We start from the raw sequence: 24,259 nt of genomic DNA, 5'->3' as shown, positions 1-24,259 counted from the left end.
TTGATTGAATGAAAGACCCAGACAACAGATGCTTTAAAGATCATATTTAATCTTGGAGAAATATGGATGGTAGGTTTCACCCATATAATGCAGATGAGCCTCCTCAAATTCAGTAATAATGCACCATACATCTCTGAAAGACATCTTGGTAGAAATAATACATTTGTTCAGAATGATCAAATAAAAATAAAACTACAAAAGTCACATATTCATCCTCTTCACAATATGCTGATTTAATCAGCATCGAGTAATTCTCCACATCACATAAGATAAATAAAGCCATACGTTAGCATGTTTTTCTTAATATAATGATTATTAATATTGTATTTTTCATATATAGTCAATTTGTATAATCAAATCATTTTTAAATAAGGAAGATGGAAATTTGGTAAATAAACATTGTTGTTTTTTTCCAGTGTTTTATCATAATGCATAATGTGAAAAAATAAAAAGAAACAGCTGAACTTCCAACTGAAAAAGTTAAAAATGAATAATATTCAGTATACACACTGACAACAAAAACAGATGTTTTAAAAATGAAGTGAAATCATCTGTACTTTATCCAAAGCTTAGCTTCCTTCATGTTGTGATGTTCACTATAACCTTCACCTGAAACAGTCTATTTCCTCGCTTAACACAGTCAGTTTGAGACGTCACTCAGATGACAGTTTCTCGGAAGACTCCTATAAGGCTGTGTGGACGTTCCTGTTCCATGCGACGAGATCCAGCCCGAGAGTCCATCCTGGAGTTAGTTCGAGAATGGGAACCTGTCCTGCGCTCCGGCCCGGCCTGCAGCTGTGCCCATGTGAAGGTGCTCAGGTCGCCACAGCTGCGCAGGTGCAGGATGCCCGGCCGCTTGCGCAGCGGCAGCGTGTTGGAGGGGAGGTCCATCTGCGCTTGCCTGCGGAGGGTGGACTGTGCTGGTGCAACCTCTGAAACTGTAATGGCCTGCAAACATTAATGAAAATGTCCTGTCAGGAAATTATTAGAACAAAAATGGACGAAGTGATAGATAGTTCACCCAAAAATGAACATTTTGTCATGATTTACTCGCTCTCATGTCGTTCCAAACCTGTATGAGTTTCTTTCTTATGATGAACATAAAAGAAAATATTCTGAAGGATTGCTGGTAATCAAAAATTTCTTTGTCCACATTGACTTCCGTAGTATTTCTGTCCCTACTAATGAAGTCAATGGGGACCAACAACTGTTTGTTTCTTCAAAATATCAATATCTTTTGTGATCAACATAAGAAAGAAACTCATACAGGTTTGGAACGACTCGAGGGTGCTTAAATGATGACAAAATTTTCATTTTTGGGTGAACTATTCCTTTAACCTTACAGTGGTAACCTTACAAACAGTGACCCAACAGCCTATAGTATTCTATGTCCTCTAAATGATCAAAACTGTTGTACATTATCTACTATATGTCGTCTGTTGTCTGATTGATATTTTATACTAGCAAGTATAAATGTAAAAATGTCCACCTTCAAGTCATGGTACACTTGAAAAATAGAAAAAGCATGCCAAAACTGTGACACATCAGGCTTTTGAGGAATGTCTATCATCACTGTATTGCATTTGCATTAAATAAGCATTTAAATATCATCTTACTAAGACATATTATTGGAAGATACAGAGTGGCACTGGCAACTAATATTTCTAAGCATTTTATTCAAGCAGTCTGCTATATCATTATATATAAGAGATTTACATTACAAGCTAAAAGAATTTCCCAGCAACTGCACCGAATTGCATATTTTTGCTTAGTTTGAGCCTCTAAATAAAATTAAGATCTTTTTTTTTCACCTCCAGTATGAGCTCCATATTGTCTTATATCATACTGTGTATGAGCTATAAAAGCCTGGTGTATCTAATACGATACTCAACAAAAAACATGCTGGATTCAAACTCAATTCACCCCCTTGAGCACCAAAGCTCCATGTATCAGAGGATATGCTTTGAGTCCTAGGTAACTCGACGTGTTTTCATGCCATGTGTCTTGCCTGGTCAATGAAGCTGGCGCAGCGAACGGCCTCCTCCATGTGTTCCTCATCGGAGCGCAGCACGGTTTTGATGCTGTTGACCAGCTCTTGTACCTCAGGGGTCAAGCTGCAGGAGGACTGCTCCAAAAAACGGGCCACCAGCAGTTTTGTGTCTCTATAGCTCTGGTAGTCCACCATAGAGTTGGGACGAGGCTTCCGTTTGCCACGGCCCTGTCGTAGCGTAACCGTCCCATGCCCCGTTACAGTCACTGAGCCTGGAGCAGGACCTAATTCCGTCTGTGTAGCTGCTTCACAACTCATTACTGAAAGAGACAGAAACCAATGAGATATAGCTTGCCATGTTTTTGACAAATATTTGTCAAAAATGTATACTTGCTCACTAGAGATGATAAATACATGGGGCTACATGAAGTCGGGCTACACAATTTGGAGAAAAATATCTAATTGCAAATTTTCTAATAAAAATTGTAATTGCAATTTAAAATTAATTTAAGAAAAAAACTGCTGTGCTTGTTTGTCGGGCTGCACAATAATTGTAACTATAATAATAATTACATACAAATATGACTATAACAACATCAACAATCGTTATTATTGTTATTACTGAATAAAAATAATAAACAAGATAAGAAATATTTCAATGTGAAATAATACAAACTGAGAATTTAAGAAATATAATACAATCTTGTGGGGGTCATATTTTCTGATAAAATTTGTGCTTATGGTTGTGACTGTTTGTAGGGCTGGACAATTTGGCCAAAATGTTAGTGACTGACTATATAAATAATAATAATAATAATTACTATTGTAATATTTCACTGTAAAATAATACAATCAAGTCTTTAAGTAATATAATAATTACAATATTAATATTTATTGCTGTCTTAATTCAGTTTCAAACATTAAATCATCAAGATTTATCTTTCCAGAAAAACACAGACATCGATATTCAGCCCATGGCTCAAAAATCCTAATTCTCTTCTAGGTTTTAGGACTAAAAACTTAACAGCTCTATTCAACCACGTTAATAAACAAAACAATCCTAATAATTCAGTATAACGGCCAAGACCACTGTTGTATCAATTAAGAAGACAGATAAGAAGTCGTGAAGCATAAACACTTCATGAACCTGTCATTCCAAACTTGAATTAATTTTTTCTGCACAAAAGGAGATATTTTGAAGGATGTTGGCAACCAAACATTTTTGGTTACCATCGACATTCATTGTTTGTACCCAAAAAAAAAACTCACTTCTTAAAATATCTCCTTTAATGTTCCACAGAAGAATGAAATGTCATACATTAGATGTTTGGAATTAAATTAGGGTGAGTAAACAATGACTGAATGTGAATTTTTGGATGATCTATGCCTTTAAGATCTTTGCAAAGTGAGCGCTCTCTGTTGACCCTCATCAGCAACACAGAGACAGAGAGTCCTATATTTAAAATGGGCTTAAAGTAACCACTGATAGCTATAGCTTCTCTATAAGTATCAAACCAAGTCCTCTGATCTGGACACACACACACCAAGTAAAAAGAAACCTCCATCTGTCATCAGAGAGAAGCCAGTGGTCATAAACTAATTATAAAGAACTATGTCAGTGCCTGTGCTTCGACCTTTTATAGAAACCTCATTCATTTTATATACATTTAGGCTTGAAGCGAGACAAATCTGCCTGTGGGCTTTTAAAACACACAGAAGCAGCACATATATCCTCTGAAAACAAGTCCAATTTAATTTTATCGGTTGTCTGTGAAAACCAACATACAGTGTAGGGGTCGTTATACAAAATATATGACTATAGACTGCCACAAATGACATAACAGACCACTTGAGAATTCCTCCCTCTACCTTTGGCGGTCAGGTCTAGCAGGACGGGGTCGCTGTTGGACCTGCGGAGGCGAGGTCTGTGAGGTTTTCTGCTGGAGGAGACTGCGCTGTGAGGCTGTCTGGACTGTGCCGGGGGTGTGGGGCTCAATATGGCTGTCTGACGGCACCTGTCTGAATAAAACACGCAAACAAACAACAAAAACATGTTAACCTTTTAGGGCTTTTCACACTTTAAACGAGTCAACCCTGGGTAAAAACGGAATCTTGCTTCTTGTTTCACACTGCTTACACTGTCAATAATCTCAACAGAGGGGGATCCCAAGCAATGAGCTGTACAAGGGCCCCAGAATCCCTAGCAGCACCCCTGCTGCTGACTGTACTATCAAGTTTTTCCTGAACTTGATTTGGACTTTCCTGGTAGGAATATTAATAAGGTAAGAATAAAACAGTCTCTTCTTCAATCCATTTCATGTGTTTTCTGTCACCATTTGGCATTTTTCCCCCAAACGCTGAAGCGACTGTTTATACAATGTTTGCGTGACTGCCCAAAGCACGTGAATATGAGGCACGCGACTGGTTGTCTGTTGCTAAACATCTAGGCGTAACATTCTAACACTGTATCTCCAGAGCAGGGTTTTATAAACCTGAGTAAAAAGAGGTTTAGAACGACAGGCTTAAGAACAGTGTAAAAAGACTTTTTTGTACTGAAGTCTATTTCTTGTCCATTCATGTCTGTCCTGTCAGAAACTGCTCAGCCAAATTGGTCATAAGAGGAATCTGGCCAAAACAAGCCTAATCTATATAGTCAACAAGAGTCAGCAACATCTTAAGAAATGTGCTGTCTAAATTAAAGAGACTACCATTTGGAGTCAGTATGATACTTTAATGTTTTTTTTTTTGCATTTTTTTTTATTGAAAATACAGTGAAACAGTAATACTGTATTGTGAAATTACAATTTAAAATAACTGTTTTCTATTTTAATATATTTTCATATGTAATTCATTTCTGTGATGGCAAAGCTGAATTTTCAGCTCTCGTTACTCCAGTCTTCAGTGTCACATGATCCTTCAGAAATCATTCATATATCATTCATTCATATATTTTGGTCCATTTATTGCATCTTTGCTGAATAAAATATTAATTTCTTTAAAAAAAAATTACATTACTGACCCCATAATTCTGAACAGTTGTTTACACATTAAAAATGTAGGATCTATACCTGGAAATGTTATCAGATTTGTAAAAAATCTAAAATGAAGAAAAAGTTAGGAGTTCATGCAGTTCAAAGTTCTGCTTTCATTAAAGCATAATCTTTCAATTCAGCATTTCAAATTGATATGCTGTTAATTGATAATGATAAAATATGTATGACATTAGAAGACGGCAAAACATTTAGCCAAGTGGCTGCTATATTGTGACTTGTTAAAGATCATGCAGGACTGTGCTATCTTTGAAAGTGTTGAAGGATACAGACAGCTATAAAAAGATAAATAAATCCCTCACAGAAGAGCACTGGAGATACAACTGACACCACTAAAATACATGTCTTTTAATACACAGATGACATAATTTTGGATGGGTACTGTGAAATGCTGTGAGCATCCTGATTAAATATAGAGTACCAAAGGCACTAGGTTCATTTAAGCCGTGTCAATGACACATTTCATGTAGGCCTAACTGGCAGCTCCATTTTCTAATTCCAGATTTTCCTATGGGAATTTTCTATTTGCTTGTTTTCTACTATTGTTCTAAAATACTTTCTCCTGTCCCGGTTTAATGTGCAAAAACAACTCTAAGTGTTAAATGTCAATGTTTATCAATACTGCTCCCCTCCACAGGCCTATACATAAGAATACAAGTGGTTCATACCATCACTGGGCGTCTCTGCCTCTGCACTCTCTGTCAGGACCTCAGTCAGATCGGTCATTTGCACCTCAGTATTCTGGGCCTGATATAAATACAGAGGGTCAGTGAGCGGACAAGGACTGTATTTGATTGAGCTGTTGCCAATGTAAGCTTGGTAGACCAGAACACTGTGACATGTTTGCTAATACGAGGTCTAATTTACAAATGCTATCAGGAATAAATACTGTAAATGTGAACTGCCTTTTGATTTTCATCACAGAGATGATTATGCGATAGCATTATAGATGGCATATAACAACTGTATACATCAGTACCTGTGCTGTTGGGTTTGATGCAACAGCTTCATAAGGTGGAGGAGGGTCTAGAGGACAGAATACCTCCACTCCTTTAATTCTGGCACCATATATATGAGGAAGAGGAATCATACCATCACCAAACATCCTGCCAAAACACACACATTTACATTGTAAACAACCCACGAGAAGATGTTGATAATGACAGTAAACAGCTGCTTCTAGACAAACCCATTAGTGTTTGATCAGAACATCCAGTGAAACTGGAGAATATCATGCTTTCCCACACACAAACTTCAATCTTGTTTTACGTTGCCAAAACATTTTGGTTGCCTGCCAAACACTGAGCCACCCACCCACAAATCTGCTAAATCCTGCTGTATTTTTGGTAAAGAGTTCAAGGTCAAAGTGCAGGTTTTTGTGTGTGTGTGTGTGTGTGTGTTTGTGTGTGAGAGAGAGAGAGAGAGTGAGACACACTTAAGCAAGCTATAGATCATAAAATGCTAGACAGATTTTAAATCACAAATATGTACAATAATAGATATGTTTACCTGAAAATTTGGAATTGAACAGAAACTATCATTTAAAAGTTTGGTTTCAGTAAGTTTTTTAATTTATAGATTGATTTATTTATTAGTATTATTTTTGAATGAATGAAAGAATCCAATACACATTGTATTTCAAATAAACACTGTTCTTTTGAACTTTCTATTCATCAAAGAATTCTGACAAAATGTATCAGTTTTCTCAAAAAGCAGCACAACTGTTTTAAACACTGATAATAAGAAGAAATATTTCTTGAGCAGCAAATCAGCATATTATAATGATTTTTGAAGCATCTTGTGGCATTCAAGATTGGATTGGAGCAATGGCTGCTGAAAATTCAGCTTTGCCATCACAGGAATAAATTGTATTTTAAAATATATTAAACTAGAACAGAGTTATTGTAAACTTTAATAAGATTTGACAATATTACTGTTTTTACTGCACCAAATAAATACAGGCTTGGTGAGCTTAAGAGTTTTTTTTAATCATTTTAATCAGTTTGCCACCCCCAAAAGTTTGAACAACAGTGTGCTGTACATTATTTATAATTAATAATTTTTTTGATATTTTATGTTTAATGATTATTTTAAATGTTCACATTTAATTTAATGTTTAAAGTTTTGAAATTCATGGAATAAAAAGAATATATTACATTATGTGTCTTTAATAATAAACTCAATACAGTCAGGTAGGTTCAGTTATAATAATGAAATCATATTTTTGACTTGAATATACAGTTCATTTAGACGATACCATATTTTAGGAAACCTAAAACGTTTTTTCGAGTGTGCTGTGTAACTATGAGTCAAGAGGGCTTGTGCGTGATACCTGCGAGCCAGGCGTGGGGTATAAGAATAGAAGGTGGAGAAGTATGAAGGAGGAGGTGCAGGAGCGACAAATTCGTCAGGGTCAGGAAGATGAGTCTGCTCCTCCACTTCCTCTGGAACAGGCCTGGCCTCTTCCTGCCAAAGACGATCATAATCACATCACTATTAGCATTTGACCAGGGCAGAGAGACATCAGACACCTCTGAGCTGCTCACAGCATTTCTAAAGAGTCTTATAATCTATGCTACACACTGACCAAGAACTAAATCATTGCAATACATTATTTTCTTCCCATATTTTCCATGATATGATTTCTCACCATGCAGGGCCGTCTGGTTGAGAAGATCTGGAGATATCTGAGTGCAGCAGCCACCAGACACACAGCTGTGGCCAAAGCATTTAGCGCACACAAAGCAAACAGCACTTTCTGAAAGAGACAGAACTCTATAACATAAATAAAACCTATTCAAGCATGAATATATCCCTCTCACTCCTAACATAATACACTTTATTCTGATTGGGGGTGGGTAAATGTTCCCACAACTTCTTAATTTAATAAGTCACTATGTACTAATTCGCTATCTTGTTTTGATTTAGTAAATTGTGGCCACAAGAGAATGAATTCTTAATTTGTGGCCACAATAAACATACTTTTACCTGCATGTCATGGATAGGGCTTCGTAAAACAGTCCAAATGACTTAATGGCTGACCGACCAAAATTAGTGTGTCTATGTCAAGGTAATCTATGTCTGGGATGCGGCACGTTAATTTGAAGGTCTACAGTGAACAGTGTCTGAACTGCAAACTGTGCTGTCAAACATTTGTCCTAAATACTGAATTGGGGTGGGGGTTTATATGAATGTATCTCAGAACTGAAAAAAATGATTTATTAGAAAATGAACACACCTTGAGCAGGATTCTCATTGTGCCACATGCATGACCTGCGTAGATCTCAATCAACTTGTCCCCTTGGCACTGTGTGCTTGGAATCTCTGAACAACAGTAACACAGATCACCCTTCTCATTCTGAAACACAGAAACACATTTATTATGTTTGTTTCATAATAATATCTGATGACATGGTATTACTAATAGTTAAAGAACTGCCTGGATTCAAAGTACGGGACTGAGGATGAAGTTTCCAGGCACCTTTCTGCATTTGTCTTTTTGAGTGGTCTGGCGCTGCATGCGATAACAGCTCAAAGATATGAGGTCACCAATATGGCAGGGACATTTCCATGACAAGTGGAAATGATGAAAGAGCAGCCTTCAGACACTGGAATTGACAGCACCCCAAAAACTAAATCAATTCCAAGAAAACTGGAACCTGCTTTGACTCTCAAATTCAGGGCTTTCTTTGACTTGGACAAACTTCATTCCTCTAAGCAGATGGTCTGTACAGATGTGCATTTTTCCATTGTGTGTTACTAATAAGTACATCAACCAAGCAGCCCATCAGCCTGTGTTACTGTTTCGATTACACAGAAGAAAATTTTAGTAAGTGCAGTGTGTGGGTGTTCACCAGAGTGCTGCAGTGAGGTTGCTATGCAGCCGCTTACAAGTATGTTGTTAATGCCACTTATTATTCTTTGCTAACGCTAACACTACAACGAATGTTATTATGTAGAGTAGATAAATGTACATATGTATTAATAAGGTTTGCCCCACTTCAGTTGGTGATTGTTTATATTTTGCATCTAGGTTTGTGAATACAATCGTCAATACATGACTCATCTGACAAGTCATTATTGATGTTATTATCTCTACCACAGCACATGTCCAAATGCACAGATTCCTCACCAGCTGGCAGTTAATGGTACTGGAGACCAGCTGAGCCCCCTGACAGCAGAGGATGAAGCCTGCCAGGTTTAGCAGGATACAGACCACTGACAGCAATACAAACAGATTTACCTGCGTGAGAGAAATTAGATGAAATGAGGTAATGGTACAGAGCAAGATCAATACTAGTCAGTCCTTTTACAGTGGCATGCGAAAGTTTGGGTGCCCCTTTGCAGAATCTGTGAAAATGTGAATAATTTTAACAAAATAAAGAGAGATTTGATGAAATCTGTATTTGATGAACATAATATTAGCACTCAAATCTGGAATTAGAAAATGACACTTACACTACTGTTTAAAGTTTGGATTCGATGAGATTTGTTCATGTTTTTTAAAGAAGTCTCTTATGTTCACCAGGGCTGCAATTCATTTGATCAAAAATACAGTAAAAACAGCCATATTATGAAATAGAATTCAAAATAACTATTTTCTAGTTTTTATTTGAAAAATTAATTTATTCCTGTGATGGCAAAGTTGAATTTTCTTTTCTTTCTTCAGTATCACATGATCTTTCAGAAATCATTCTAATAGGTTGATTTTGTGCTCGAGAAACATTTCATTATTATCATTTAATATTATATTGATAGAAAGTTCAAAAGAAGAGCATTTATTTGAACACTATACTTTTTTTTTTTTTTTTTTGCTCAATTTAATGAATTTTTACTGAATTCAAAGTATTCATTTCTTTCAAAAAAAAAAGAAAGAAAAAAAAAAAAAAGAAATCTCACTGACCCCAAACTTTTGAACTGTATTGTAAATGAATGGCAGTAGGCAGGAGATGATGGTCGGCTTGAGACTTAATTAACAAGGTCTTAACTGAATGTCTGGTGGACACAGATCCTATTTAAAAGGTCTTTTAAAGGTCAAACAAACTGGCCCTTTAACATACTGTAAGGACACGGACATGCAGAAGATTACCCGGAAAACATATGTTCAGGACAATACAGATCTGATTTGGTGTAGTAAACATCATCTAACAATTTAAGTAAAAATAAACTCATCTGATTATTAAAATAGAAACAAAAACCTCAAAAGACCAGCAGTTTTAGATTGGCAAAACACACATACCAGCAGAAGCATTGGCCGTTTCCATGTGGTTAGTCCTATAATCCCAGAGAGGATGACCTGCAGAAAACAATCAGTCCGTTCAGCAAAGAGGCAAACACTCACAGACAGATTAACTGATAATGAACCCATTATTACCCATCAGATGGTGTACACTCTCAAAATGGCCTTCAGCAATTTTAAATCCTGTTTTAATGACTCATCTCACTCAGTGTGTTATCGGCCCGAGCTGTCTGCAGCAGCAGCCTCATTCAAATACCGTTGTCCATACTTGGCTCCCTCTCATTTCCTCTAACCCTGCCACTTCCTGTCAATTACATCAGCTGATGGGTTCTTGTGTTTAACTCTTTTTTTTTCTTCAGACATAACAATCTAAAGCATTTCACTAAATCCTTAACTGTAAAATGCTTTGTGAGGTAACCTATACAAAGTAATTAAATTCATTGATTTCATTCAAATCAACAACATTCTGTAATCAACTTCACAATATTACATTGTGAATTTTTTTCACCTCATTACGACTTTATTTCCATCTCTGTAAAATGTCACAATTATTTCAATGAGTTTTCAGTGTTTGATTTTCTTCATCAGTAACGGAGTTCAACTTCAAAAGTATAAATAAACATTAGATTTGAACTAGCTGTAGTTTTGCACTCGGTGAAAGGTATGCATAATATGGTAGCCTTGCTTCTAAACAGTAACTCACTATAGAGTGTTAGGCAGTAAAAGAGATTCACACTTAGCCATGACTTCACTGAACAGTTCACTCAACTCCTGCCAAAGACCACAAATATTAACCATACGTAAATGTGGGAAATAATATTATAAACTGCATAACTTTGGATAACTTTGACCAAATTCAACCACAGCACTAAGGAAGTTTCTAAATATCTAGAAACTTAAGAAACTGGACAATCTCAAGATGTTTAAGGTATTAAAAGTTAAAAGTTGCTGTGGATAATAGCCAAATACATGAATGCTAATGTAAATGTAAACTAGCTTAAAAGTCTGGTAAATGTGCCAGGATCAAAATAATCATTAATGTCATATTGATTAATAAATCTGATAAAATCTGGTTACTAGACTGGATATTAGACTGTACTGTGAAACTTTATACTGTAAAAATGTTAATCCTAAATATGTGCTTCAAGTGGTAACATCTAAATTAAGTCAAATTCCAGTTAAATTATTATTTAACTAAAACAACCATTATTTGACTAAACCAACCTAACTGCATTAGGCTACACCAGTAAAAAAAATAATGGACCAAGCTGAAATATTTTCTTGAGGCAACAACTACAGGCACTTTTTAGAAGTGTAATTAATAACCTGGCTAATAATTTACAACATATTGACAGATCAGTATGGTTTATCACAGTGCATTACTGGTAAATAACAGTGTCTGGTGTGCTCATATACTCTGAAATAGACTGAACTAAAAGTGCAGCACCACGTTTCTGTTTCAGACTGCATTGGAAACACATTAGACCACAATAAAACTTCTCCTCTATACCTGTTGGTTTGTAATGGACCGATGAAAAGCTGTAGACTAATACAGTGGCATACTGACAAGCATGCATTTGAATACGAGTAGCATGCATATGTACCGTAAAATAAAAGCATTAGCACCTCTGATTATGGCCAGTAATATAATACTCACAGAAGATCCGGCCCAAAACGGACAGGAGTTTCTAATAGGGGGCGAGTTGCTAAGGGACAGAGCCCCGAAAGAGAGCGCCACCATGGAGCAGCCGAGAACCAACTGCAGCAAGCCGAGGGAGAGCAGCGGGCGAGCGGGCAGCAGCGCCGGGATGAGCCGCGTCTGAGATCCGGACATACGGGACGGAAGAGCGGACACACAGCGACTGCGGCTTCTGTGAGAGGCGTCTGCGAGCTGATGGGCAAAAGCAGCCCCCGATAAACGACAGCAAGATCCAGGCAGAACTACGGGCAGAGACATTGGAGACCCGCGAGCAGCCAAACAACAACAACAAAACACATTAAACGAGCACAGCGGCGCTCCCTCATTTTACTCTGTCGATTATTTCTTTAAACTGCCCGTTCCGCGTTACTTCCATGGTCCTGTCGAGGTAGTTCAGTGTTGGTTTTAAAATAACCAGGCTCTGTGACCTGCTGCTCGGATTTGGTTTCACATTTTTTGGGCAGAGCGAGCGGACAGGCGGGGGAGGGGTGCGTGGGAAGAGGCGGCCACACACACCCGCGGGTCTCCCTCGCTGTTCCTCAAGTGTGAAGAAAGACGCTATCAAGACTGTGAAATTATAATGTCATCTTTTGCGGTAAACGCTTACCATGACGAAACATTTGTGTTGCGTTATCTTTAATGTTAAAAGGACAACATTCACGCGCTCTTTGGTGCGTATCATTACTTGAGAGTGACAATCTACCTATCTTTATAAAGAAATAAACAACTGAACACCAAAACACTGACTTACGTAGTTTTTAATAAAAATAAAAAAAGACATAATTTTGCATGACATAATGCAAATGTATGTTTATACAATAAATACAAAAACTGCAGAATGATAAATCGTTTGCTGTAACAATTTGATCAAAAACATCTTCATTGGAAAAATTAAGAAGTTTCATTTAGAATCTTTCTTTATAATATTTTTATAACCTAAAATTTTCAAAGAAATAAAAAACTTTATATCATTGTCTATACACGTGTTTCTATAGCACATAAAAATACAACAAATGTTAACAAAAGTGCAGTATAAGAAAACACAAAATAAAAATAAAAAACATGTATTTGTAAAAAAAATAAAAAAAAAAGTTACATTTATATATAATATGTTTTCACTGTATATTATAAGAGAATTCATGCTTGTTTACTATATATTTGTTAATATATTTTTATATTTTCCACAGTATTTTGTTTTATTTATTTACAATATTTACATTATAATTACATGCACTTAACCAAATAGAATGTTTCTTGCCTTTTTTATTCATATTTTTTACATTTAATTGAATGATTTTGCGACATTGATTATTGTGACAAACATTGAATGTTTCTGATGCATATGGTAAAGGCGCACTGGATTATTTTATATAATTATGTTATGATTAAACACCAATCTACTTGTTTCAATGGCCTGTGTCAAAGTCCCTTTTCCCGTATGAATGGAAAGCCATAGGGAGTGACGTTCTGTAGTTGCTATGGTGATGATGGTGGCTTCCTTGCGCCTGTTTGCAAATTAGCTAGCAGGTTAGATAGCTTTGGTCAAATCTTTTTGCAAATGCAAACAAAATAAATTTACCTTCAATTTAAAACTGGCTGTACTTCCAATTTAATTTGTAGCGAAAGCGAATATCCCGCTTATTCAGGATGCTTTCTGGCAATCAAAAATAAAGCTGATGACTATACCACCTGCTGTCAACCGGAAGGGTTTCGGCGCGATATTTCTCCAGAACAAACACACTTTGTGAGTTGGCACGTTAATGTGGTTGCAAATATTTATCTGTAAATAATATGTAATAATATTCAGATCGTACAGTGAGTAGTTGAACAAAGGTCTAAAGAGAACCCTACAAGTGGAAATTAATCCGTAATAAATATGCTATGGATAAGAAATCAAAACATTTGTCTTTTATTTATTTATTAGATTACAGATTCAGAGAGGTCGGTTAAGGAATGTGTCGGTCTTAGTGGATTTTTATATTGTATTTTACCTATAGCTGCTATCAACCTAGAATAAGAGTAAAAAATGATGATTAGTTTGATCATGTTTATTAGAACATCACAAAAGTACAAACACAGTAGAAAAGCAGTGTACACACCATACAAAAGAATACAGTATTGTTAAAGTATACTACGTAATATATAGATCGAACGGATAGTGAATATACTGATAGATTGAAATTTCGAAAGTGCTGTATTTTATTTATTTATTTAATTCTGTGTTCAAGAGTGTGTGATTTTATTTATTTTTTAAATTGATTTTTTTAATGAATGTCCTTTGTATTTGTCACTCTGGGTTCAAATGAGTATTAAGGTTCAATGAGTATCAAAACTTAACTGGAATACTGTGGTGGTTGATCCACACATTACGTTATGTTCTGTTACAGACAAGAGTCATGACCAGAAGGTGGCGATATTGACTGAGAAATCTTGGTGCTTACAGACTAACTCCACCAGCCTGCAACTTTTGTTTAATCACAGTAAGTTCTCATGTGTATATCCTCCCAACTAAAAATAATTTTGCTTTTCGTTTGATCGCTTTTTGATTAAAATGGTTCTGTTTCATGTATAAGTTAGAAAACCAGCCGAAAGTTTATCCTGTTTACGCCAGAGAAAGATAAATTAGCTGGAGTCAGAGAAACAACAAGGTAATGAGACGAGTGTTCCAACTCCTTTTTGTGTTTACACAAAAACTGGAGAACTTGGATGCTGGGATGATGGATGTTTCACATTAGCACTGTCTGACTGTTGCATCTGGTATGCTTGATAGCCTTCATATGCTCAATGTGGCTGTACTCTACAATGAGAGAAGGGTTTGTTGGAACGTAACTGAGTTGGCTGCTGGTTCAGGTCAGTGGAAGAGGAGTTGGCTCAGTCCCAGTCCCAGGCCAAGAAGGCCGTGAGAGGAAGGGACCTCTCAGCCCAATTACAAACACAACTCTGCCAACTTACAGTAATAAACAGCAGTGTAGGCTGCTTAAGACAAGTTTATGTTTGCTTTTTCTTTTCAGTTTTTTTTTTTTTTTTTAAGAAAAAAAGGATATTAATAACAATCAGTTTTGATCAGTTTGTTTGTGCATCTAGACTAGCCCAAACACATCTCAACTTTAGTTCAACCAATGGCGTGAGATTAGGACAGGCTTATATATCTGACTGACCAGCGACAGGCAGAGGTGGGGTCAGTCTTTATTTTTGCAGTTCCACTTGGGGACACTGTTGGGCTATAAAAACAAAACATTTCAGCATTAAAAAATGTTATCAACATTAAATGAGTTAGTCAGTGGTCTTGATCACAGGTATTTAATCTTATACTGATAAACATTGGTGGCATCACACCAAAGCAAAAGTTTTTATTACAGATGCCATAGTAGAATCTCCTGTTGACAAGTGTACACTACCATCCAAAAGTTGTAAGGCCACATTGAAATGATCAAAAGTGACAATATGACATTTATAATGTTACAAAATATTTCTGTTTCAAATAAGTGATGTTCATTTGAACTTTCTAGTCATTATAGAATCCTGGGAGGGGAAAACGGTTGCCACAAACATTTTAAACAGCATTTTCAGCACTGATAATGAGTTTCTTGTAAAAAAAAAAAAAAAAAAATAGTAATATTATCTGAGTAATAAGATATAAATAATGTTCCTTGAGCAGAAATCAGCATATTAGAATGATTTCTCAAGGATCATGTGACCCTGAAGACTCTAGTAGTGGCTGCTGAAAATTCAGCTTTGCCATCACGGAAATAAATTACATTTTTAAAATGTATTAAAATGGAAATCAGTTATTTTAAATTGTAATAACATTTCACAATATTACTGTTTACTGTATTTTTGGTTAAATAAATGCACCCTTGGTGAGTATAAGACACTTTTGAGCTGTTGGCAGAGACGGAACAGAGTCTCTGGTCGAACTGTCAGGTAGAATTGATTTGAGATCAGCTTTAGCAAGCCAAGAGAGAGGCAGCTCAGCTGCAGGTCGGCACAGCCTGTACCAGCCTCAGACTCCAACAGGAATTACTGCAATTGCATTTTGTATTGCAGGACTTACCACGTTCATTGTGATTGTTCAGAATGATGCAAAGAGGAATCACGTTGATAAATGTTCTTAATTTTGAACACATGACTGTTGACATAAGGTGACATCATCTGTACTCGCATTGTTTGTAGCAGTGGTTTTGCTTCAAGTTTTTCATTGAAGATGAAGATGCCTACCAAGCAAAGTTGCTTATCGTTCAAAAGTAAACAAAAAGCTCCTTAAAATAAAACTAAATGATAAATATCATCATGAACTTAATACTATAGACAAAAGTGTTTTCTCCTCCCTTTTAAAAGATGATAGGCAAAATTTTTTATTTTTTTTTTGCATCTTCCTAACTGTGCACAATTATATTGAAGGAATTGTTTCGCGAAAAAAAAGTTGTAAATTTACTCATACAAGATGTAGATGAGTGCCTTTCTTTATCAGAACAGATTCGGAGAGATTTAGCTTTACTTTGCTCATCAATGGATCCTCTGCAGTGAATGGGTGCCGTCAGTTCAAACAGCTGATGTAAAAATATCACTAAGTAATCCAGTCCATCAGTAATGTATTGTGAAGTGAAAAATTGCATTTTTTAGAACTATTTTGGACCGACTGAGTCAGACATGACTTTTTTTACTGGAGAAAACAATAATATGGATAAAGGATTTGTATTTTAGCTGGAAGCAACAGTTTGAGGATAAAAACATCTTTATGGATTTTTCTTTTGTAAGCATGCAGCTTTTTACTTCATTCCATGCTGATTGATTGCCTGGAGTCGTGTGGATTATTGTGATATTTTTATCAGCTGTTTGTTTCTCATTCTGATGGCACCCATTCACTGCAGAGGTGATGTAATGCTAAATTTCTCAAATCTGTTCTGATGAAAAAATCTCATCTACATTGTGGATTTTTGGATGAATTACTCCTTTAATTGCTTTTAACTGCCTTTTTCTAGATATCTGTAAACCCTTTCGTAACAGACTGTGAGTGACCCACCGTTTGAGAACAACTGGTTCTTCAGAGAATGTAGGCAGTTTTTTGGGCTATCCAGTGATTTCATTTCAGTTTTGTTATGTGTATTTCAGTGGAAGAGAAGCCATCTGCAGGCATTGTTGAAGCAGCATGAAGTGCAGCAGGTCCATGTCCAGCTGGAAGAGGTTCAAGGTCTGCTGAAGGTCATGATGGCAGAGGCAGATGACTGGATGATGAGCACAGAACTGGAAAATGTCCTGCATATTATCCCAAATCACAGCTGCACTGTGGGCGTGCAGCAGTATTTGATTAACCAGTTCGAGCAGCTCAGAGGGGAGAATCAGCAACTGAAGGTGCATAGGGAAATTTAGGGAAGAATCTTTGAGTAGAACTTAAAGACTATTCCTGTGACAACTAATTCACAATATAGGATACCTTAGCTATTCGGTGGTTTCTGTTTAAATATTAAACCAATTATAGATTAAATAACCCCTTTCATGGACATTGTTGATGCCCGATGGCTGGAACAGGAAGAGCTATGAAGATATATTACACAAATATTTCCTTTGATCCAAGCTGAGTGTTTTATATTGCACTTCTTCTCATAAGTGTTTCTTGCATGTCATCCGTACTGTATACTGGTTGGTTTAACAGGCTGCATTGAGACAGGCAGAGCTCAGACTCAGCATAATGGAAAGAGAGAAGGCCTGTCAGCACGCTGCGCTCTCAGAAAAGATCTGCAATGTTGATCAGCTTACTTCAGAGAAACAGCAGATGACCGCTGAGCTGGGAGTGCGGCGTATGCAGCTTACCCAGCTAAAAGGTACAAACACAGATTCATCTAAATCTCAAACCGCAGACCTGATATAAACTGACTTTAAAGTGTGTGTTGAACAAGTAGTGTCCTTAAAAACTTGAACATGTAATATTTGCTTTTATTGGATTTTTATTGTATACATCATTTGGAAGAAACAAAAACTCAAAGCAAATGTCATCTGGGTCAGTGACATATACATAGTATCCACAATTAAGAAAAAAAAAAAAATATATATATATATATATTTATAGAATATTACTTTCAAATAAAAATAATAACATATTCCTTATATCTTGAATACATGTGAGAGAGTAAAAATGTATTGTTTTACATGTCTTTGCAGTAACATTTAAGGTAAACATTTTTCTTTTTGATCAAATCTCATCAATTATCAGTTCATAAAAGTTTTAGGTTAGTGGCTTCACTTTTACAACATGAACTAACCTTGCCTTAAAAAAGTTCAAATCATCTGATATTTCAATTTAAAATAAATTACATTATTTTGAACCTTCTATTTATCATCAATCTATCTCATTTTCCACCAAAAATATGAGGCAGTTTCAACATTCATAATAAGAAATTGGCTTGAGCAACAAATCAACAGCATATTAGAATGATTTTTGATGGATCATGTGACACTGAAGACTGGAGTAATGGCTGCTGAAAATGTAGCTTTTCTATCACTGAATAAATTATATTTTAAAATATATTGAAGTAGTAAACAGTTATTTTAAAATGTAATAATATTTTGCAGTATTACTGTTTTGCTGTATTTTAAACAGTCAAAAAATTATGCAACCTGGTGAGCAGAAGACACTTCAAATACATAAAAAAAATCTTGAAAACTAACCCCAAACCCTGTTGAATGGTAGTGAATATTTTCTAAGAAGTAATAATTAAAAAAATGATCCCAAACTGCTTGATAATGTTTTCTTTTAAATAATTTCATTCTTTTAATGAGCTTTTTTTTTTTTTTTCTGTCAGTAGCATCACCCTGACATTTTTTCACTTTGTCCCCCAAAAACTCATCAGAGGGACAGAAAGCTTTGAAAGAGCTGCTCGGCAGTAAGACCTGTGAGCTGGAACGAGAGAACCTGAAACTCAAGACTCAGCTGAAGACTGTACGAGCTGTGCTGGACCAGGCCAACAGTTCCTTGAGAACACTGGAGGGAGCTGACGTGCATGGTACTGTACAAACACACACAGAAATGTGATCAATTCTTTTAGCTGAACACTCAGATTCGCCCTCAGTAACCTCACAGGACTGGCCCCTGAGATCAAACCTTTGAGAAAAAATTTCAGGAAAGTCCTAATTACTCAAATACAAATATAGGCATCCGTACCCATTCATAGCACTGCTGATAATTAAAATAAGGATGTTTTTACACCGCCTACAGTGTTACCTCAGGAAAAACCAGAACTAGGCCAAGTGTATATAAAATAAAAGGCGGAAGGCCACACCCTACGTTACTGGATTCATTTACATTCTTTACAGAGAGCCAGTGTGTGGCCATCGTTTTGTTGTTCTGCGTTCTGGATAATGGCAGGAAGACAGCATACTGAGATTATAGATCTCGTCCATGCCCTCCTGCTGTTATTCCACTATGTACTTTTCCATCACTTAATCTGTATAAAGTATAGCATTTGGACATTTTATACAATGTTCTCAGCTGTTTGTCATCAGCGTATTGAGACATTGTTAAAGAACACTTGTTCTCGGTGTGTGCCGTGGTTGTGGGCTGTTACATAATGTAGCTATGATTTCTAAGGTCTGACCTCTGTAACCCTCCATTGTTTCATTTTGTCCTATTCAATTGTGAGAGGGACTGAATGGGAAAATGGTCTCATATGACGTAAGTTTCAGTTCATTGGTTCACTGGACAAAGTGTTTTTTGAAAAGCAGACAATGCATTAACAGTATAGTTCAAGTTATTCTCTTGTGAACATGCGATGCAGCTAACATAACAACCTGAGTTCATTCAGTTTGAATGTCAAGCATTTCACAGATAGGGCGACACCTCACTGAACATAATATTCCTTTTTCTGACAGGACAGTGAATAATTATTTTTCAGAGAGTTTTATTCGTGGTTGAAATGATTGGAGACTGTTTTATATGTATTTCAGGTCTTAAGATTGCTCTGGAAATGCAGAAACAGATCACTGCTAAAAGGGAGCAGACTGATTTCCTGCAAAGCCGAATTCAGGGGCTGGAGGAGAACATAGAGAAGCTCAAGATGGTGGGGTGCATCACTAATAACAGCTTTCTGTTTCTCACAATACCACCTTTTTACTAATTAGTGTGTCTGTGATCAGTGGCGGACGGAATACACAAGTCAAGTACTTGAGAGACCCTAATAAAATATAACTCCAGTAAAAGTAGTAATTTTACAGTAAAAGTCAATGAACCGTGTTAATTATTTATTCTAGTCAGCTTTTTCTTGTTGCCATAACTTTTTTACACTATTAAAATATGAAAATTATAAAATTTATTGTAAATTACTGATAATTCAAATGTGCAAACAAATTAAATATATACAAATAAAATGGTTTGAGTATTTTAAAAATTACTGTTCAATTCGCGAATGAATCGTTCAGTGTAACTGGTCAATTCAACCAGCTCGTTGAAAAGAAACATCACTCTTGTGTCTCAGAGGAGGTGGCAAGGAATGATATGTTTAATGAAATGTGGAGTAAACGTATAATATTATGCTTTTGGAATGTAGTGAAGTAAGTATAAAAGTTTCCCAAAATAAAAATTCTCTGATCAAGTACAGATACTTGAAAAAAGTACAGTAATGAAAAATACTGTTTTCAATGTTAAAAATGTGGTGTCCAGACCCAGAGTGTTCAAGCTGCTATTCAAATTTCCAGATTAAATTACAGACAGTTTGGAAACACGTCTGATATGATAATCTTCAGATCAACAAAAAAAAGAAAAAAAACTTTATGTATGTTCCCAATAATTAACAATAGCTCAAAATAACTGGAGAAAGATATATTTTCTCAGATGTTTCAAAGCATTGTAAAATGAGTTTTGGACTTTCAGCCTATTGGTGTCTGCATTCTAAAAATGGCACTTTTTAATAATTTTTTTTTATTATACAGGAGACTGAAAGTGTCCTTAAGCTTGAGACCAAGGGAAATCATTTTATTGACCGTCAAGCACTTTTATATTTTCACAAAGCACTGTCAGGGATTCCCCTCTGCCATCACCAAAATGCATGAAATATTTATTGGTGAGGATTATCAGAAAGACAGTGGGAAACATGGCCTGAATGAAGGTGTAAGTTGATCTGGTATACTTTGATTTTGAAATCACCTCAAGAGAGACAGTTTCCAGGCCAATCACTGTTTTAATTACTATACTTGTACAGTGGTAGTCATAAGTTTATATGCACATGGCAGAATCTGCAAAAAGTTACTAATTAAAATAAAAAAAAATGCATTTGTGTTAATATGTAATGCTGACCCGAATAAGCAATTTCACACAACAGATGTTCACATATAGTCCTTAAGACCAAATAATAACTGAATTGGCCACAACAGTTTTTTGTTTTGTGCTAGTTGTTTATGAGTCATTCGTTTTTCCCTAAGTTAAACAGCCTGCTGTTTTTCAGAAAAATACTTCAGGTCCTGCATATTCTTTGGTTTTCCAGCATCTTCTAGATCTTTGAACTATTTCCAACAGTGACTATGGTTTTGAGATCCATCTTTTCAAACTGAGGATAACTGATTAACTTATACACAACCATTGTAAAAGTTGCAAACATTCACTGAAGTTCAAGAAGGATGTAAACTTTTAAACAGGATAAGCAGTGTATATTGTTCTCACTCTTTTTTTTTTTTTTTTTAAATAACATTTTGCAGATTGTGTAATGTAAATGTGTTACTGCAATACATGTGTTGATTTGCAGGATTAAATAGATAACATATTACAGTGTTCTTGCATTAAGGAGGTACACTATTCTTTGAGAGTTAGTTTTTATAAATGAAAATAATAACAGTTATAACTGATGTGTTTCCAGACATAAGCTTTAACAGCGCAAAAACAAATCAACCTACCTAAACATGTCCATAGTTCTTTGGCATAGTGCAATCAGCTACTTTCTTCTGTTTATGTTTGTTTTTGCATATTTTTTTGCAAGAATAATTGTGTTTGTGTCTTATAGGAGAAGCACCGTCAGGCATTACTGGTTATGAAGCAGACACAAGAGCTGCTGTCAGAGAGGGAGAGCAGGAGAAGACTGGAGTCTGAAGTGGAGGCTCTGTGCTCACAAGAGCGAGAGCTCAAAGGCAAAGCTGAGAGACTGGAAGCAGCTTTATACAAGGTGTCTTCTTGTTAAACAGATGTTTATTGTTATTATACAACAGTACTGAACAGATGATGGAACAGATGTTCTGTATCACCGACATTGTAAACCATAGCATTATAATATATAATGTACAGATGTCTGACAGTTTTGCTGAATGCCAAGAATTTATTCAGAAGCAGGAGCAGGAGCTTATGAGACTGAAACTGCAGCATGCATTAGATATAAAGGTAAAAATGTACACACATTTACTGTAGTAGTAATTATTTACTATCATCTTCTGGTCAAACTTTATTATTCTCTTGCTGTTAAGCTATCTCCCCATGTGTATGTTTTTGTTAGGAATTGCAAAGCCAGAACTTGCGTAACGTCTCCAGATCTCCAGTCAGCAGCCATACCCTTCAGACTCATCTTCCCCTCGATCAGCATAATGTTAATGGCCTAATGGAGGTATGAAAGAAGCCCTTCCAACCACCCACACACTTAAATATCTGAACTGACAGGATGTGCTGGAACGGCTTTCCCTCTGGAATCTTTCCAGATGAGAGTCTCTGACCCCATTGTGGAGCTGAAGAGTTTAAGAGAGCTGCGTGGTGGGATTGCTGAAGAGCAAGGACCACACACTACCTTGAGCTTCAGGAGGGGACCTAAGGAAGACCACAAATCTAGACTGTGAGAGTCTCATTCACAAAAGCCATTATAGAGGAAATCACCTTAGGGAAGGCTACATCATCAAGGAATGGATGAGTCTAAGCAGAGTTTTGTATGGCACTAAAGTGTTATTTAACATTTTCTTTTTGCAGACCTACAGGAACTAGAGGTGCTGAAAGTACCACAAGGTCAGCTAGGAGAATAACCAGTTACAGGTAAGAGGAAAAAGTGGACTTGCAAGTTGACTTCAAGTAGTTTCATGACATCTAAGCACACATGCACAGATGCTTGATGCTCAAGAAGCTGCTTTGCCTCATTGAAGCCATTTTGTAACATTTAAGTGCTTCTCGGCAGTGATTTATGCTTGAGTCAAGAGTTAGTGCTCTGAGACTCTGCTCTTGTGTTGCATGTGTGCTTGCTTTGATGCAGTGAGCCAGGAACCTTCAGAACGGCTGAACCTAATAAGCGCGATAACAACAGCCCATTATCAGATGACAGTGAGTCTGTGCTGCTACACTGATCAATGATGAAAAAATGATCCCTTCTAATTTGGAAAAATGCCTAAATATAAAAAATGTCTCTTGTTTAGCAGATAATGCAGTACACCTTGCGACAGGACGCAGGTCTCCTGTGCACCTCCTCCTCACTTCTGATCTTCCCGCTGACAGAAACTATTGGCTGAAGATGGAGCGCCCTGTCAACGCTAATCAGATATGTGAGCTTCACTTCACATCAAACACAACTAGAGCCGTTTTATGAAATTCAAACAGATAAATGATGCCTGCAGGATGATTTATTGAACAATGCCAATAAGCCAATGATTTCATTTGTTTATCGTATGTTGTAAATCACAGTGAGTGATTAATTGGTTATAAAGCTGGAGTTTTATTGGTCTTTTATCAGCTGCCAACAATCAAGATGAGCTCACAAGACAGGCATCTCAGAAAATCAAGATGGACAGGCCGTAGAAGCTACTGAAGGATGATGGTCAGAATGACACTGTTTTTGTTTATTTTAGTCTCAATAGGCGTCACTGAAGCTGGTCTTACTGACTGATGAAATTTGACATTTGAATTCTGAGGAGTTGAAAATGGACAAAACGGACATATAGTGACGCTCTCACTGTTTGCTTTCTTCATTGCAAATAAAGTGGATTAGATGTAATATTTATCAGCTAAACAGACATTTGAATTTTGCTTTATACAGCCCCTGTATGTACCAAAAATAGTTCATAACATGCCAACAATATTAAAATACCAATAAAGTGAGGCCATACTTAATGACACAGTGACATTTCTAACCAGCATGCACCGCTTGAAGTCTAACTCACCTGCTAAACATTGAACCTTTGCTATTCTTTTGTTGACATCTTTTTTAAAGGCTACTGAAATGCCTTGAAACATGCAGCATTATTCAATGTGTTGTGTTGACGTAATTTCCACTGAAACAGGAAGACAGGGCGGGATGTATCAAACAAAAAAATATTAATTTCAGCCCAATTTT

The 24,259-nt window shown here is 36.3% G+C and overlaps 2 protein-coding genes across 4 annotated transcripts; one reads left to right on the top strand and one right to left on the bottom strand.

The window, feature by feature from the left end:
- Window positions 1-84: 84 nt before the first annotated feature.
- Window positions 85-12,702, bottom strand: fam189a2 (family with sequence similarity 189 member A2). Its single transcript, XM_058775976.1, has 11 exons — window positions 11,937-12,702; window positions 10,280-10,336; window positions 9,173-9,283; window positions 8,279-8,398; window positions 7,691-7,798; window positions 7,373-7,506; window positions 6,020-6,146; window positions 5,709-5,787; window positions 3,860-4,009; window positions 2,009-2,310; window positions 85-948 (listed from the first exon to the last, which is right to left on the bottom strand). Exons 1-11 carry the CDS (start codon window positions 12,234-12,236, stop codon window positions 658-660), a joined length of 1,779 nt encoding a protein of 592 aa, XP_058631959.1. The 5' UTR covers window positions 12,237-12,702; the 3' UTR covers window positions 85-657.
- Window positions 12,703-13,502: 800 nt separating this feature from the next.
- Window positions 13,503-24,034, top strand: LOC131540244 (coiled-coil domain-containing protein 158-like). 3 transcript variants are annotated; one of them, XM_058774838.1, is made up of 14 exons: window positions 13,503-13,722; window positions 14,366-14,458; window positions 17,091-17,330; window positions 17,632-17,800; window positions 18,827-18,979; window positions 19,920-20,032; window positions 21,965-22,123; window positions 22,282-22,335; window positions 22,448-22,555; window positions 22,647-22,777; window positions 22,909-22,971; window positions 23,186-23,253; window positions 23,346-23,471; window positions 23,660-24,034. In XM_058774838.1, exons 3-14 carry the CDS (start codon window positions 17,184-17,186, stop codon window positions 23,722-23,724), a joined length of 1,356 nt encoding a protein of 451 aa, XP_058630821.1. In that variant the 5' UTR covers window positions 13,503-13,722; window positions 14,366-14,458; window positions 17,091-17,183; the 3' UTR covers window positions 23,725-24,034. The 3 variants fall into 3 exon arrangements, with proteins under 3 accessions (XP_058630821.1, XP_058630820.1, XP_058630819.1); XM_058774837.1 differs by having other exon boundaries at window positions 13,504-13,722; window positions 22,243-22,335; window positions 23,349-23,471; window positions 23,660-24,033; XM_058774836.1 differs by having other exon boundaries at window positions 13,505-13,722; window positions 22,243-22,335; window positions 23,660-24,032.
- Window positions 24,035-24,259: the final 225 nt, after the last annotated feature.

This window comes from Onychostoma macrolepis, chromosome 05, assembly GCF_012432095.1.
Source record: "Onychostoma macrolepis isolate SWU-2019 chromosome 05, ASM1243209v1, whole genome shotgun sequence".
Classification (NCBI taxonomy): Eukaryota; Metazoa; Chordata; class Actinopteri; order Cypriniformes; family Cyprinidae; genus Onychostoma; species Onychostoma macrolepis.
Note: the sequence above shows the minus strand (reverse complement) of the source record. Positions and strands in the feature narration are given on the sequence as shown.